This window comes from Ixodes scapularis, unplaced genomic scaffold, assembly GCF_016920785.2.
Source record: "Ixodes scapularis isolate PalLabHiFi unplaced genomic scaffold, ASM1692078v2 PGA_scaffold1__304_contigs__length_218370807, whole genome shotgun sequence".
Classification (NCBI taxonomy): Eukaryota; Metazoa; Arthropoda; class Arachnida; order Ixodida; family Ixodidae; genus Ixodes; species Ixodes scapularis.
Genome location: NW_024609846.1, coordinates 48894592 through 48911217, shown reverse-complemented (window position 1 = coordinate 48911217; position 16626 = coordinate 48894592). Strand labels below are relative to the sequence as shown.

The 16626-nt window shown below is 47.7% G+C and overlaps 1 protein-coding gene across 1 annotated transcript in view; it reads left to right on the top strand.

The window, feature by feature from the left end:
- The first annotated feature begins 8723 nt into the window (after positions 1-8723).
- Positions 8724-16626, top strand: part of LOC115309048 (dehydrogenase/reductase SDR family member 7-like) — a 42937-nt gene continuing 35034 nt past the window's right edge. Inside the window, exon 1 of the mRNA XM_029967207.3 lies at positions 8724-9143. Within this exon, the coding sequence (XP_029823067.2) occupies positions 8801-9143 (343 nt within the window). The 5' untranslated portion in view covers positions 8724-8800. The remainder of the gene's footprint in view (positions 9144-16626) is intronic.

The following is a 16626-nucleotide window of genomic DNA, read 5'->3' as shown; positions in this document are numbered from 1 at the left end:
GTACTTCCAATCGGAGCCAATCAGAGCCCTGCGTTCTGAAGTCACCGCAAACCCTGCGCAAGAAGCACATGAACTTGCGTTCCGTATAGACCGATGGCGCACTTTGACCATGGCTGCGTGCGGAGCGGTATTTAAGATAATCGAGACTCGCCACGCCTGCGTTTCTGAAGCTCTCAGTGAGTATGTTTAGAAAAAAAGAAAAAGCATTTTAAGTAACTTAATACTGAAGTAAGATACACGAAGCAGAGCGAAAACCCAACCTCTCGGACTATTTCGACAAAATCAGAAATGCGATTTCCGTACATAGACTCGTATTCGCCTCAAGAACTGTAGTAAAAAATAAAGAAAAAAGTTGGGCTCCTCGCGGTGTGTTACTAATTTCACCCTTAGTGTCTCGAATTAAGATAATAATGCGAAAGCATAGACTGGCCCCATGGAGCGAAGCCGGCGTTGTCTGTAGCAGCGAAAAAACGGTACCTAAAGTCCCATTGGCTGAGCGGAATGGCACGAAAATTCACGTCATCAAGCACGGGCCTCAGAAATAAAACACAAAGAAAAGCACAGCAACCCAGATGCTTCGTCACGGAAGCCGTCGTGAAGCCGGCGGAGTTCGCCGCGCCTGCAGAGTTGGGCAGCGTGATGCCACCGCCGGAGCGCCGTGTCAAAAAGAGAGACGTGGCGCACTGCTTGTAGGAATACGTTGCGTGTAGGAATGTTTCCCACTCCTACACGTAAGCAGTCCTAAGTGTCTCTGTCGAATGTTTATATGTAGGCGCATCTTACATTAGCTTTATGTTGTTTCATCAAGACGTACACGTTTCAAACGCCAAAAGCATCGTATCTTCCTTCGATATAACCAAATCTTGTAAGAAGCTATGCTTCGCTCAGCGCATGAATAACGCGCGAAACGTCCTTTTTTTTATTTATGTGAACACGAGTATAGAAGTTAGAAGAAACATCGGACAAATGTTCAAACAGAAACTTATTGATTTCAACGCAATCGCAAAAATTCTCTCAGTTAATTCATGCTGTAGAAAAAAAACAAAAAACAAAAAAAAAACACACAACTTAATGATAATGAAAGTTTGACCTAATAGCAAACTTCAAGTCACACCTCGCCTAGTGAGATTTCGTTCAATCTAAAATAACAGTGCATTTTAAACGCACATTCATCTAAGTGTATCTTTTTATATTTATTGTAGGGCGTAAATGTTTACCATAACCCAAGATAATCTCCTCATATCAAAAATATTTTTAATCTATATTCTGTGAAAAAGAGGCGATGTAGCCTGGCGGGTACCATAACATATAAAACTATCCCATCCTTTTTCATTTTAAATTGCATAAAAAAAAAAAACAGATGCGCAATTTGTGACGACAAAGAGGAGTCAAGATTTTGTTTCATGACGGAGATTGCCGCCAGATTGCCACTGACTTGTTCTCGGTGTATATGCAATATTTCGAATTGAAGCCGACGACGTGTGCAGCGATTCGCAAATTTCGAATAAAAATGCCTATACGTACATGGCAGATGAACAATACGTGGTTCCTGCGTACACTCGCTGCCACAGGAAAATACACGTAATCTACATAAACTCGGCGGTCTTTTAGTTCACTGTTCATAACGACGTAGCGTCGAGTTATTGCGAAGTTATAAATTGAAGTAAAGTTCTAAGGAGAAGTATAGTAATAATAATAGCCTCTATTTTCCGAAACATCCATTCTTTTTAGTTGTATAACCTACATGTTTTTTGCTCTTTAAAACACTCAACAAGTACGAACAATTAATTTAAGAGTCTTTGACGCCTCGCAGAAAACGCAGTAGCCTCTTCTCAACATAATTATTAGACAAATATAGATCCGGAGAAAACGTAAGATATTATGAACAAGTTCTGAAAAATAAATAAAAAAAAAAGATGAATCGAACTTACGGTCATAGCTACAGCTCTTCCGAGTCCCCGGGTCACTGGATATGCTATTTTTTTTCTTTATTCCTGGATATACTATTCGCAAGCAGTTACGCAGTCAAAACAGGCTATATTTTGTGCGATCGCTGGAAAGTAGAGTGCGATATTGAGGGCGTGTGCGCCCTGAAAAAAGTCCACCCGCACCTGAGGTAAGCGAAAAACAACTCGCGCAACTTTTTCTACGTATTTCTTACTTTTTTTTTTAACATTTGTTCGCGTTTTTTACACGCTTTGCAGCAGACGCGCACAGGCGCCACCATAACCGACCTTCAGTTTTTGTTTCCTCTTATTTTGATCACTTCGCTCTATCGTTACCACAACAGAACACAACGTTACTACCATTTTAGACTATGTCCTTCGCCCCAGCATCGGCCTTTGTAGTGGCTCGTTAAAGCCCGTTTCGGAGGCTTTTTCTCAGTGTTGAAGGACTGTCATTTTTTAGAGCGTGGTAGAAATGCATATTTTTAGTAATTTTAAAGAAATTTTAAACGAATCACAACATGGCTGTATTAAGTCTAGGTCCGTGGAAACAAACTTGGCAAACTATTTCAGTTGCGTTGGTACTGTCGTCGCCAACCGAGGTCAGGTCGACGCCATTTATTTTGACCTGAGCAAGGAATTTGATCTTGTGCATCATAAGCTATAAATTTACAAACTGTCAGAATACAGAGTGTCTTTGCCATTATATCTGTCGTTCAATACATACACTTGACTGGGCGCATTAACAGAGTTCGTGTTAGCGGTGAGTTATCGAGATCATACATATGTCCTTCTGGTGTAACCAGGGCACAACTCTGGGACCTTTGCTATTTTATATTTTTGTTAATGACCTTTATCGTTGTGTAAAATATCCCGAATTGCTCCAGTTCGCCGATGACATTAAGATATGCAGACATATCAAATCGGATGTTGATTGCGAACTTGCAAAAAGACACATGTGCAATCTCGTTATGATGTGAAATGCAAAACTTGTGTTTAAATAGGAAAGAAACGCTTGTCATTTGTTTTATCGCGCAAAAATGTGTTTTCAATTTTTTGTATATAAGCTAAATAACGAACCATTACGTTGAGTGGATTGTGTGCGGGATTTGGGCGTCTATGTGGATTCTACCCTCAGCTTTGATGCACATTTGTCAAATTTGGTGAGTTCATGATTCCGACGTTTAGGTTTATTTTTGAGAATAACCCGCGATTTCAAGGAGCCCTCGTGTCTTGTCAGGCTTTACATCTCTATTGTGCGCTCAAAACTTGAGTTCGACTCCGTGGTCTGGAAATGTTTAAGTGTGGCAGGCTCTGAAAGGTTAGAACATCTTCAGAGGAAGCTGGCACGCATTGTGTACGATCGTTATTACGGTCGACGGATTTTTTTTTAGTCACGAGTCAATGTTACACAGGATGAATTTGCAGACACTAATAGCTCGGCGAAATTTTCGAGATTAAGTATTTTTGCACAAAGCTGTGCATGGAACATTAAGTTGTTCTGAACTTGTGTCTCTGCTCTCTTGATACGTTCCACGCGTGAGCAGTCGCAACCCCAACACGTTCTATGTGCAAGACCTTCGTTCGCGTTCCTTCATGTTGCGTATTAAAAATAGTTTTAATACACTCAGCGCGGAGGTTGATGTCTTTGACAGTGAACGCTCGTTTAAAAATGCCCTAAGCATTTAACTTTATTAGGATCAATGTTTTTGTGTTCTTTTTTTTTTTGTACAAAAAGTGCATTTGTGTGTACCAACATTCAGGCTTCGGCTGTTCCTGGACACAAGAAAGAAAGGAAGAATAAAGGACTTGTCATTAAAACTACTACACGGGTGGGCAGTGTTGTGTCGGGATACTAACACGGGTATACCCTTCCGAAGTAAAAGGCAAAAAGAGGCGCCAAAGTTGTGATCGACAGTAAGCGCGCCACGATCCTGCAAATACTTTTGTACCTGATTGCTTTAGTCGGGGGACGACAAACCTCAGGGCAAATCCACAAAGGCAACGAGGCCCGTGACGAGGCAGTTTTGGGGCTGCCTGATTGGCTTCATCGGATTGTGACGCCAGCAGCGGTGAAACATAAAGTGAAACTGAGTATACCAATCCTACGGTTTTCCCTAAACTACAAGGTTTCAATGTGGCGAGCATGTCTTAAAATCGTTTTGATCAAGGTAGCATGTGTGGGTAATTTTCTCAAGCTTTAAGAAAAATCGCGCGAGATTAAAAACAATAATTATATGACTATATGCTAGCAAACTGCGATGTTAGCGCCCTTCGTCACGTAAAACTGTTTCTAAAAGCCAACGCTTTTTTTTTTTTTTAGCTTGGAAAGGTTAGACACACGAAAGTTACCTTGATAGAAACGCTACTATGGGATGTTTCTCAACACGATGTTTCCCAACACGACCCACAACATTTTGTATTGGAGCGTTTGCACGCAAATTACATTAAAAAAAACTTAGCTCATTAATTGGTGCTAATTATCGAGTTTAGGACATCACACACAGACAAAAATATCTTGACTAGCTCAATAGCACTGCGAACAACACTGCGTTAGTTCCAGAAACGTAAAATGCACCAGCTTTTTTTTTTAAATTGTGGTACAAGTTAGCTGTCTCTGCAGTCTTCTTCGTTTCCTCGTCTGTCGTTTGCGCTCCATATATTTAGGACCCTGCATCCCATCCCAAAACAGGAGGTCAAAGTGCTGAGGCTACTTTATAAAGTAAGTGTAATACAAAACAAAAACCTTTTCTTTCGTCTGATCCTTGTATTTTTATTCCCAGTTGCTGAAGTGAGTGACAAAATATTTGTGTATAACAACAATGCCATCGTTGCTATGAAGGTACAAGTAAATACTTCGCATTCAAAGATTTGCGCAGATTATTGTATAATGATAAAAAGCATTGGCTAATAAATAGACGAAGTATTCATGCCATGTTGATGCCTGGTGACATATTAAAATTATTTCATCAACCGCTATGGGACTGTATGGGGTCAGTGTTAAAACATATTTTTCCTCGCTTTTAGAAAAAAACTCATTTAAACTTTGCTCGTTTGTGGTCTTAGTTACACGCTACATGCAGGTGTAAAGTATGTAGTTTTATACCGAACACCTTTTGGTTTCCGCTTTGAAAACTGTGTATTTTGCAGTATTTTGAATACCGGAAATTCACAAAAATCGAGAATTGTTTTTTCGCTTCTAACTATAACTTCTTCTTATACTTTGCTCGTTTGTTGTGCGGATTCCATACTACCTATATCTGGTGAGTAGATATTTTTAAACAAAACACCTTTATAAGTTCTATTGTTTGTTTAGCTAAGTATTTTGCGATAAGTTCAAAATTGGACCGTACTTACTCGAGTAACAGCCGCACTGTTTACAGAAAAAAACCTGAGGGTTCGCTTTTCCGCGGAGCACGCAGACTGCCAATCACCGCGATCAACCGCATGATTTCAGCTGTTTGAGGGACAGAGATAAAGGCTTCGTGTGAAGATACCATTTGTGAAGAGTGAATTTATATGGAGAATCGTGTTCTCGATTTGGCTATTCGCTATGTTATTTATGCGCAACGTAATGATTAGCTGTATATGCGTTCTGTGGGAAAGTAGACGCAAGTAGACAGGGAAAGCGGACGCCCACATCGGCCTAGCCTTATGTGCAACTTGTACCGAAGATGTCGTTCCAGAGCCTGGGCCGTCCGTTTATGACCTATTGTACCAACCACAGTGTCGGAGATCTCATATACACCTCTTTAGCTTTGAAACCCGCCGCCCTACCGTAAAAGCGCGCTCAAGTCAAACTTATTTTTTTTTGCTGGGTGCTCGATTTTGTTTTAATGTGTTTGCTTTTTTCTATATTTTTTTTTTACTTTTATTTTTCCTGATGTCACGCACTTCTCGCCCAATTAGCTACTTACTGCTCTGCGCAATCTGATGTCCTCACATGTATGCCATCTCCTGACGAAGCCGAGCCTCTCGGCGAAACTGTTGTAATACATACAATAAACTCCCAGCATAGCAACTCCGCAAGTACGGATCTTTGACTTATTACATTTTCCCTGTCCGAAACTACTCTGCCTCACCTATATATGTAAACGTATATATCAGGGGTGGCCAGGCTGATCCGGCCTAAGAGCCGCAAGCAGTCACGAAACTTCCAAGAGCCGCGGGGAGGAGGGGGGGGGGGGGGGGGGGCGGAAGGGCAATAAACGAAACTTGAACTACTTTCAATTTATCTGATTCAAAAGTAGTCCAACTGTGTGTGAGGTACTAATAGCACAACAATAGCAAACCCCAACCTGTCTTTCAATTTAAAACGCGTTCCGTTCCTCCTTTTGGGGAAGTGCTCGTGTGATCGGGAGGGAGGCGGAAAAGTGGGAAAGGGGTGGATAGGGGAGGGAGCCGCAGTTTGGCCACCCCTGGTATATATATTCTAATATTCTCGATCACCGCTTGTCTGGAGAAAGGAAATGTAGTTCTCACATCTGGAAGCTGCACTCTGCATAAGGTCTGCCGGTTCCAGGATCAAGGCGGGAGAACGAGACAGTGTTAAAGTCAACACTTTGACGAAGCACGTCACACTATCGATGTCATCCTACTTGCTGTCGGCTCTGTCGAAGCCTGCTCAGCGGTTTTGATTTCTTCAGTATTAGTCTTGAGCGTGCTCCCCCGAGGTGGCACAGGAGAACAGTGAGTGCACGTCCCTCGGGGCCAATGGGATGTTTTCCTGCATGACTGGTATGGAGTTCTTTGTCTTGCACGAAATATTCGGTAAGTGCCGAAAGCGAGAGATACAGAGCTATCACGCGCAAGCCGTTGTCGACCTTGGCGGCACACAATTTACCAACTTCGTCTGACGTGCCACAGAGATCGATGGGTGCAGCACAGACCCGTACCCGTGTAGATGGCCACTTGGATGACGACTACACCACATTTTCATTCGTGCTCTCTGTGATTTATGAAAGGTGATATCTCATGCCTGCACAACGGGTAGCTGGCATCTCCCCTTCTCCCCTCCCCCCTCCTCATCTCCTCCTCCTTCGCTCAGCACTGTATTTTCTTTTGGAAGAGGAGGAAGGAGGAGGAGGAGATGAAGAGGGAGAAGGAGGGAGGCGGAGGGGAGGGAGGAGGAAACATCCCATCATGGGAAAAGTCCCTTGAGGCAACGCGCGGGACCCTCGTGGCGTCACGGTGACGTCATTATGGGAAACGCCCCATAATGCAACGCGCGGGTCACGAGTGAGACATGCGCGTTGTATCATGGGACGTTTCTCATAATGCAACGCGCAGGACCCTCGTGACGTCACTATAGGAAACTTTCCATAACGCAACGCGCAGGTCACGAGTGAGACCCGTACGTTGCATTAAATGGACGTTTCCCATAATGCAACGTGCAATTACGCCGACAGCGACGCCGCTCAAGCCGGAAGAGGGCGCCTAAGAGCTGCGCTCTAATATGATGGCGAAATATCTACCCTTTGCAGCAAAGTCTCTACTGACCTCCATCGACAGATCTGTCGACCGCTGCGACGACTTCTATAACTTCATCCGCGGAACGAGGTTAAAAGATCACCTAGCTTTAAAATCCAATCCCGTCTGGTCGCGCCTCGAAAATTCAACAAACAACGTTATCTACACCTTGAAAGGTTTGCTGTGAAGAATGACGTTGAATGGGAATTTCCTTTCGTTAAGCGTCCCTCCTGCCTTGGTTAGACGTTGCTTCGCGGTGGGAAGTGTGTTGTTATGCTTTCCCTTAAATGAGCCCCGAATGAGGAAATAGTCCATGAGACACACCACTTTTTTGATACCTTGCAGAAGGTTGACATTTGCTTCTGTAAATGCTCAGGAGCGAAAGCTGTGGTAGTCTGTTGAAGAAGAACGTTCCGAACGGCAAAATAAAAGTGGTGAGCTTCTTGCTGTCTTGGTCCAGTGGAATTTGCCAAAATCTTGAATAGGCATCCAGCTTTAAAAATACTTTCACGCTGTAAAACAGCCCGACTGCGTGCTCATCGGAAGGAGTAGGATGCCATTCTTCGAGACGATTGAGTGCCATGAAGTCCACGCAGATTCTGACTCCTCCGGTTGGTTTTGGGATTACCACCACAGGCGCGCACTATCCGATTGGCTCGTCAATGGGTGAAGTGGCCCCGATGCTTTCCATTCGCTGAAGTTCCTGCCTAGTGTTTTGGTACAAAGGGAGGGAGATGCGGCGTTGAGATTAAAAAAAAAAAAAAATGGCTACGCTACAGCGTGCAAGCGAATCTTGTGTTCTTTCTCCAACTTGCCGAGACCATTGAACAATAAAGAGAAATTGTGTTTTCGTTTCGGCTATCTATTCTCTTTTTCCTGATGTTTTTTATTTTGTTCAACTTGCTGTCCTTATGTTGCTGAATGTTCTGCTCGCATTGCTCCAGTTATTGTATCACGCTCCTATTTTTAAAAAGTAACGAGTAACCAAAGTAATCCGTTACCAAAATTTTGCGGCAACGAAATTACATTACAAATTACAAAAAAAACTAACGTGGCAATTACAAAATTACTTAAAAAAGTAACGGATCACTTTCCAAGTCTGCTCGCGCCGGCGAACACACGAAATACGCGTACTGGGAACGAACGAAAGTTGTGGTGCCGGGAACATCTTATCGAACCCGATAACGCGGGGGCGAATGTCGCTTGCCTCGAATGTATCTGAGCGAAGAAAGCGGAGCATCGGTCACGCTTTCTGTTATCTATACTTCGCTTCACCTCACGATGGCCCGCAGCGGACGCTACGAGCCATCCCAGCCAATTAACAGCTGCGAAATTGTCGCGTAGCTGTCGCGGTGCCTTTCCCCGAAGTTCACGTGATACTCACAATGTACTGGATTGGCTTCGAGGGCCCCCAGTGTCCTCCGGGGTCCAGCGTGGTTAAAAAAGTGGAGAGTTCGAGTAGGCGCCGAGTGACGGCCGGGAGTCGAGGAAGATTGCCGGAGCAGGGTCGCCCGGTGTGTCGTAGATACACCTCTGCGGTGGTTTATATCAGGGTCTTCCCGAAAATCGCCAGAAGAAAAGAAGACATGATTTGCTTTTTGTTCGGACATCCGTTGGCCGCTTTGCTGCTGTTGGTGCTGCTAGCGGTGGGGCTGTTTCTCGTCTGGTTCAAGTACGCCGACGCTGACCTTCCCTTGGTGTTCCTTTCAAAGTTTGGTCGATCCCCAGGTGAGTAGGTGCGTGGTTCCTTTCCCTCACTGCCACATATCGGTACCAAAATGGCATCCAAGAATGTAGCCGCCGATCGCAAAACATTCGCTGGCCCTTTGAGGACCGCATAAATCAGTTTCCCAAAGTATCCAGCTAAGGCTTTGTACGGAAATTGCTTAATGCACCACCTCCTCGGCAATCTCTGTGCAAAATCTTAGCGCGATGCTAAAGGCCCACGCGCAGAAATATCTTCTGTCACGTCGAGGATTCTCTCCCTTTTCATTCTTTTTGTCCTCCCATTTCCCTCTCGGCTTTTTATGCGTCCCGACAACTAGGGTTCGGTGTTTTCGTGGAAATTCGAAAAACTCTGAGAAACACCCGCCGTTAAAATTTTCGTCAATTCGGATTTATCCGATAATCTCCAAATTTCGACTCCTGTTTCTTTTTTTTTTTTTTTAATTTCGTATTATTGAAAAGGACAGTCTTACCACTTATCTCGTCGAGGTTCATCAGAACAACAGGTTGTTCGGGTCACGACGAAAACCACTGTTCCGGTTTCCAATTCGGGCATAATATTTGTGCTTTTTTGAGGGTCGTGTTTTTGTAACAGTGAAAGCTGTGAAGCATAGAGATTTCATAGAAGGGGGAAGAGGTGGAGGGCAGTTGGGGATGCTTTTATATCAGGGGTCTCCAAACACCGGCCCCGCAGTGGTCTTACGGCCGGCCCGTAGCTGGCCGCGGTCTCTTTAATGAAACCATGCCCGTGGCCCACCTCCAGCAAGCCTTTTGATACCGACGAAAAGATACAGCGCCGCAACGTTTACAAAAATACACACAAAAAGCTAGAGAAAACTGGTTTACGTGCGGTAGCCCTCGTCATATTATTAACTGGAAATCGCCATCGCCTGTTAGACCCTTTGTCTGTGTAAGTACGTATGCCAAAATTCCATTACGTACCCATTTATATTGGGCTTAGAGATCTTTCTCGTATCTATTGCATAATTTCAGCATCAGCTTTATCAGTCTTACTAGCCTTCTGCCCTGTGTGTAAATTCCTTTATGCGCTTTGATTTATGACTGCTGGGTTTTCTGAGTCCTAATTATTGTGCGTCATAATTCTCCAAACATTGAATTTGAAAATAAAAATACACACATTCATCTATCTTTCACTTTTTATTTTTATTCGAACTTTTCATTTTGTATTTATGTATTTATCTAAAATAATTAATTTTGTTTTTTCTAATTTATTACTTATTTATTTACCGGCCACCGAGGCAGCGACAGACCCCCGATCCGGTTTAAAAAGCAACACTTGTTTGCAACTTTTGTCGTGGGACAAATCAGTATTGCCAATGGCAAAAGCGCCAACGCCGAATTAAGCTGAAAAAATATTAATTGCTAGATGCTAATTCTCTTTAATCTAGCACACGTTTACACCCGAATATATATATTTTTTTTATAAAAAAAACACTGCAAAATTAAGTTCCGAATTTTGCAGAATTTGGAACTGAAGAAAATTAAACACCGATAAACTCCGAAATAAAAAAAAATTGTACTGGACGAAGAATAAACTCCGAAAACACGGAATCATACTTACAACCCTTAATAATGACCTTTAACACTGACACTGGGAAGGAAGTATAAGAAACAGAAGGAAGGTAACAGCCAAGACTCTGAAGCTCAGTTAGCAAAATTAATTTCATACAACGCTTTTATACCCTTCTTCCGAGATCGTCTACAACGTCAAAAAAAAAAAACAAAAAAAAAAACACGCACGACCGCACGCACGAACACGCACATTGCATTAGCAAAACACATTCACGTGGCGTCAATTCTTGATCGGTATCCAAGCGTGCGAACGCACAGACACACAGCACTTCGGCGTGCCAAGGAAGCTTCGAACACGCCGCCAGACCGGAGAAACTTGCTTTCGGCGAGTTGTACCTTTTTCCTGCGACACTGCGCTTTCGTCAAAATTTCCACGTGTTCTCAACGGCAAGTATCACGCCTGTGGGCACCCTGGCGGCTCCCCAGCCAAGTTGCCCGACTGCGAGGCAAAGGTGCCGAAGTTTTCCCGCGTGGCGGCGACGTCACGCCAGCCACGCGCACATCGGATGCGCCGCCTTGATAAGGCAGATCAGAGGCGGCGCACGGAGAGTCGCTGCCTGGACTCCGGCAGCGCCGGTAGCAATGTTAATCGTCTTGTCCACGTCCCATTAAATGTAGTTTCTTGTTGTTGAAACCGTTGGCTCCGTGTTATTCCTCCGGGTCGGGTATGCAGCAAGGCAAACCGACCACAATGGCGCCCAACCGTGGTATGCTACCCACTCGCAGGAATTTCACGGGGCTTGGTTTCTTCTTTCGGTAAGCCTTTTTCATATTCCCCGTGTTTCCTATCGTTGTTTCGTGCTTCCGTCACGTCCACGTTTGTTGTATTGGCGTGTTTGTGACCGTGTATTTGTGAACGCGGCAATCGTTTTGCGCGCTTGTGTTGGGTTTTTGGGGGCGTTTCTTTTTTTTGTGTGCTTGCAGGAATGCTCATGCGGGAGCAGGAAGCCGCGATGGCCGCAGCAGCACAAATGAACCTGCTCACGAAGGTCACGGAGATGTGCGACTCCGTGATGCAGCGCCTGGCCCACACGCCTGGCCAGCAGGAGACCCCACCGCGAGAGCCCAGGCCACACTTGACTGTTCCGGTCTACATGGGGTACGACGACGTCAAGTCCGTGGCAGACTTCCTGGGCGAGCTGCAGACGTACCACCTTGCCTCCGGTGCCTCAGAAGCCTTCATCGTGGACCGGATTGTCCCGCTGGCGTTACAAGCCAGCGCCAGGTGCTGGTTGGGGTCACAGACCCCCTTCGCCAGCCTGGCGGACTTCCAGACAAGGCTTCGCGAAGAGTTCCTGCCTGCAGGCTACGCGACGCAGATTCTCCGAGAGCTGGAGGCAAGGACGCAGCACCCGGATGAAAGTCTGGTCCGGTACGTTCGGGTCATGCAAGAGCTCTTCAAGAGGGCGGACCCGAAGTCACCGGAGTCGGACAGAGTAGCTCGGGTCAGAAGACAGTGTCACCCCAGGTAACACGCCTACCTGATCAACCGCACCTTTGAGACCCTTGAAGAGCTAGCCCGGGGCGCCCGCCTCATCGAGGAAGCTCTTCATGCCGAGCGGAACTACGTGCCGCCGCCACCAGCCAAGTACGCGCTCGAGCCGGCATGCGCATGGCGGGGCCCCGAGGCCTCCACGCAAGTGGACTGTCCGAACGAGACCTCCCTTCCCCACCACGTCAACCAGGAGAGTTGGCGTGGCATGCATGGTGATATCCCGTGCGGGATAAGCGTATGTTCGCCTAACTCTCCCCGAGAGGTCCCCGGAGGTCACAGCGAGGCCCGTGAGGGTTTCGGGCGGGGGTCGCCACGACAGGTGGGAGGTCGTTGGCCGTGCCCTATCGTAAGCTGGGGCCCAACGGAGATCACCACTCAAGCGAACCATCTTCATCAGTCTGCTCCTGCAAGTGCTGGCGAAAACTGGCACGGTGCGGTCGCAAACCCGCAGCCCAGCAGCATTGACCCCCGCCGCAACGGAACAAGCCCTCCCCACAACAGCCAGTCGCAAGCCTGGTGGAGGCCCTCCCATAGTGGTTCCTTATCCGATCACTGGAGGCGGTCCGACGGGCACCTCGGTGCGGGTGGCCTAAGCAGGCAACTGTCGTCGGACTGCTGCTACGAGTGCGAGCAGCCCGGCCATCACCGAAAGCAGTGTCCAAGGCTTCTGGACACTACAAACAAGAGGTGGCACGAGACGGCGGCAAAGGGCCGGAACCAAAACAACCAGGGAAACTACTACGGCCGGCGACGCTGAAACCAGACAGCCACTCGCCGACGGCCGGTGCAGTCCCTGGGAGCGGTCAGGCCGCGGCACAGATTCCATCGGTATGTCGAATCCAGCCCGAGCCTAACATCATTGAACCGCGCATGACAATATCTCTGCTCGATTTTCCCATTGCCGCACTTTTGGATTCCGGGGCCGCTATCTCGCTCATAGGGGATTTCGTTTTCGAACTCTGCAAAGCAAAAAAGATAAGCCTCCGGGAGTGCGAAACCCGTTTGCAGCTAGCTTCTGGTACAGCGATAACAGCTGGAGGAGCCGTGAGGCTGCAGATTCGGTTTAATGGAAAGAAGCGGCGTCAGCGATTTCTTTATATGCCAGGACTTGGGGTACCCGTGATCTTGGGCCGAGATTTCATTACAGGCGAAAGCATGACACTCGACTTTTCTGGTGGTGGATACCGGCTGGGACAACAACCGGAGCTGACTCCATTTACCAAAAGGGAGGACTGCATCCCTAACTCGACCACTGCAGCCCACTTCACCACGGTGCCAGACGTCTTGCCTGCCGGCGTTCGAGAATCGTTGCGAAAGTGCCCCGCAAGCAGCCAGCAGAAGCAGGAGCTGCAAGCCGTCCTGGAGTCTTTCTCACCGATGTTCACGGAAACACCTGGAAAGACTGACATTCTGCTGCACCGTATTGAAACCGGTGACGCGCCGCCTCGGAGGTGCAACCCTCGACCGATCAGCGTCCACAAAAGGGCACTCCTTGATGCGGCGCTCGAGGAAATGATCGACACCGGTTCAGTACGTGAGTCGAAGAGCCCCTGGGCATTCCCCGTTGTTCTCGCCCCGAAAAAAGACGGAACAGCCAGACTCTGTGTGGATTACAGGCGGCTTAACGATGTGTCCGTACGAGACAGCTACCCTTTCCCCAGCATTTCCTCCGTGATGTACGCGCTCGGTAACGCGACCGTGTTTACAACGCTGGATTGCAGTCGGGGGTTCCTTCAGATCGAGATTCACCCATCAGACGTTCCAAAAACGGCTTTCATCTGCCACAGAGGGTTGTTCGAGTTCACCCGACTGCCGTTTGGCTTGTCTAACTCTCCAGCCAGTTTTCAACGCCTGATGGATGTTGTACTTGGAAACTCGAAGTACGAATTTGCCATGGCATACATGGATGACGTGGTTGTTTTCTCGAGAACTATCGAAGAGCATGTCGAGCACCTTCGCATTGTACTTGAGCGAATGCGTAATGCTGGGCTCACGATTCATCCCGGAAAGGTTCAGTTAGCCGCGCCCAAGATTAACCTCCTCGGATTCGTTGTGGATAACGGCACGCTCCGCCCTAACGAAGATAAGTTGCGCGCGCTAACGGAATACCCAAGCCCACATGACGTAAAGAGCCTACAAAGATACCTCGGAATGATTGCGTTCTACAGGGATTTCATTCCACACTGTTCCGAGATATCACAACCGCTCAATTACCTTCTAAAAAAAGGCGTCAAGTGGTGTTGGGCCGAACAACAACAATGCGCATTCGCAGCCCTTTCAAGAGCCGTGACTGACAACGCTTGTTTACAGCTCCCAGACTTGAACAAGCCGTTCGTTCTGCAGACAGATGCAAGCGACTGTGGCCTGGGTGCTGTCTTGCTGCAGGAGTATGGCGGTGTGCTTCGGCCAGTTGCTTTCACGAGCCACACGCTAACTCCAGCCGAGCGCAACTACAGTGTCGCAGAACGTGAATGCCTCGCCATTATTCATGCTTTGAAGCGCTTCGATATGTACCTAGATGGCGCAACGTTCCAGATTCAATCTGATCACTTAGCGCTATCATGGCTAAGGGGACTTAAGAATCCAGCTGGACGTCTTGCTCGTTGGGCGCTTACGCTACAACAGTACGACTACTCCATTGTGTACCGCCCGGGGTCAACTAACAAAGTTGCTGATGCGCTTTCTCGTGCTCCACTTCCCGAGGAACACTCGCAGGATACCCATGGCTTGGTGACCGTCGCGGCCACGACACGAGGATCCCCAGATTCACGGTGGGGTACATTGGTGAGCCGCGAGGAGCTTCGCAAGGCGCAGCTGGATGACGGACTCTGCCAACGCGTGTCCGCTTGGTTGGCAGCAAGAGGTCCAGTCGACCGCCCAAGTGACGAGGAGTTCGACTCCTACTTGATGAGCGACGACGGCCTCCTGCTGCGCTACATCCCCCAGGCCGACGACGATCCGGATGGCTCGGCATTCCGGACCGTGATACCCCGCAAGCTACGTAAGCTTTTCATCCGATACATGCATGACTCTGCCTTGGCAGGACACAGCAGTGGGAGCAAGACTTACGAAAAGTTATCCCAAATTGCTACCTGGCCAGGCATGAGGCAGGATGTGCTCCGATACGCTCGTAGCTGCTCGGTGTGCCAGAAGGCAAAACCACGTGGTGGCCAGCCCCCCGGTCTAATGCAACCAATCGCGAGTCAGAGCCCTTGGCAGATTTGTTGCTGTGACGTCATGGGCCCCTTCCCACGTAGTACCCGGGGTAATCAGTACTTATTCGTGGTAACCGACCACTTCACGAAGTGGGTCGAGTTATTCCCTTTGCGGAAGCTAGATTCGCAAAAAATCTGGGAGTGTCTACTCGAAACATTCGCTAGGTTTGGCTTTCCTGCACAGCTTGTAAGCGATAATGCCTCCTATCTCACGAGTAAGGTGTTTGTGGACGCATGCGCGGTACTGGGAATCAAGCACAAAAGAACTTCCCCGTACCACCCGCAAGCAAACATCACGGAAAGGGTAAATCGAAACCTTAAGATGATGCTAGTGGCCTACACCGAGCGCCACAAGGACTGGGACGCGAAACTGCCCGAGCTGGCATTCGCAACCCGTACAACCACTAATCGGTCAACGGGTCTCACTCCTGCCCAATTAAATTTCGGCAAGGAGCTCGCATTCCCGCTTTCTAACAGCCTCCTTTCTACAGAGTCTGGAGGAAGGCCTCGCCCCTACGTGAAGTTCGCAGAGGACCTCCGAAAGCGTTTCTCCGATAACCTTCGAGAGGCCAGAGAAAATCTAGACGTCGCCCGGGTACAGCAGGCTGAACAGTACAACCGGGGGCGACGTGACTTGCAGTTCGAGGTGGGAGATATTGTGCTCCGGCGTACTCACCCACTGAGTGACGCCGCTCGAGGCTTCGCAGCCTCCCTCGCCAACAGGTGGGAAGGTCCGTTTCGCGTGCGTGAAAAGTGCTCGCCACTCACTTACAAACTAGTTAACTGTGAGTCTAGTGAGGAAACCGGACCTGTTCATGTCACCGACCTTAAACGATTTTTCCAAGCAGAAGACGAAGATTCCTCGCAGGACCGGAACGACACTGACGGCAGTCCCGTTCCGGAAACCCCCTTGTCTCCACCAAGGCGGCGGTATAACGTGCGACGTCGGTGACACCAAAGAGAGAGGAACCCTTTTTTTTTGTCTCCTTGGCTTTGCCTCTCTCGCATTTTGGGGGTAGTTTTCTACTTCCACGGATCTGCCCCCTTTTCAAGAGAGGGGGGAGAAGATTGTGTGCCCACCTCAGATCCGTTATTTCAAACTTTCTGGAAGGGGTGCGAAGATAACGTTAGGCTCAACCCTCAACTGAGCTCCATGTCGTCTGCTTCCTTGTTTTTCTGTGGA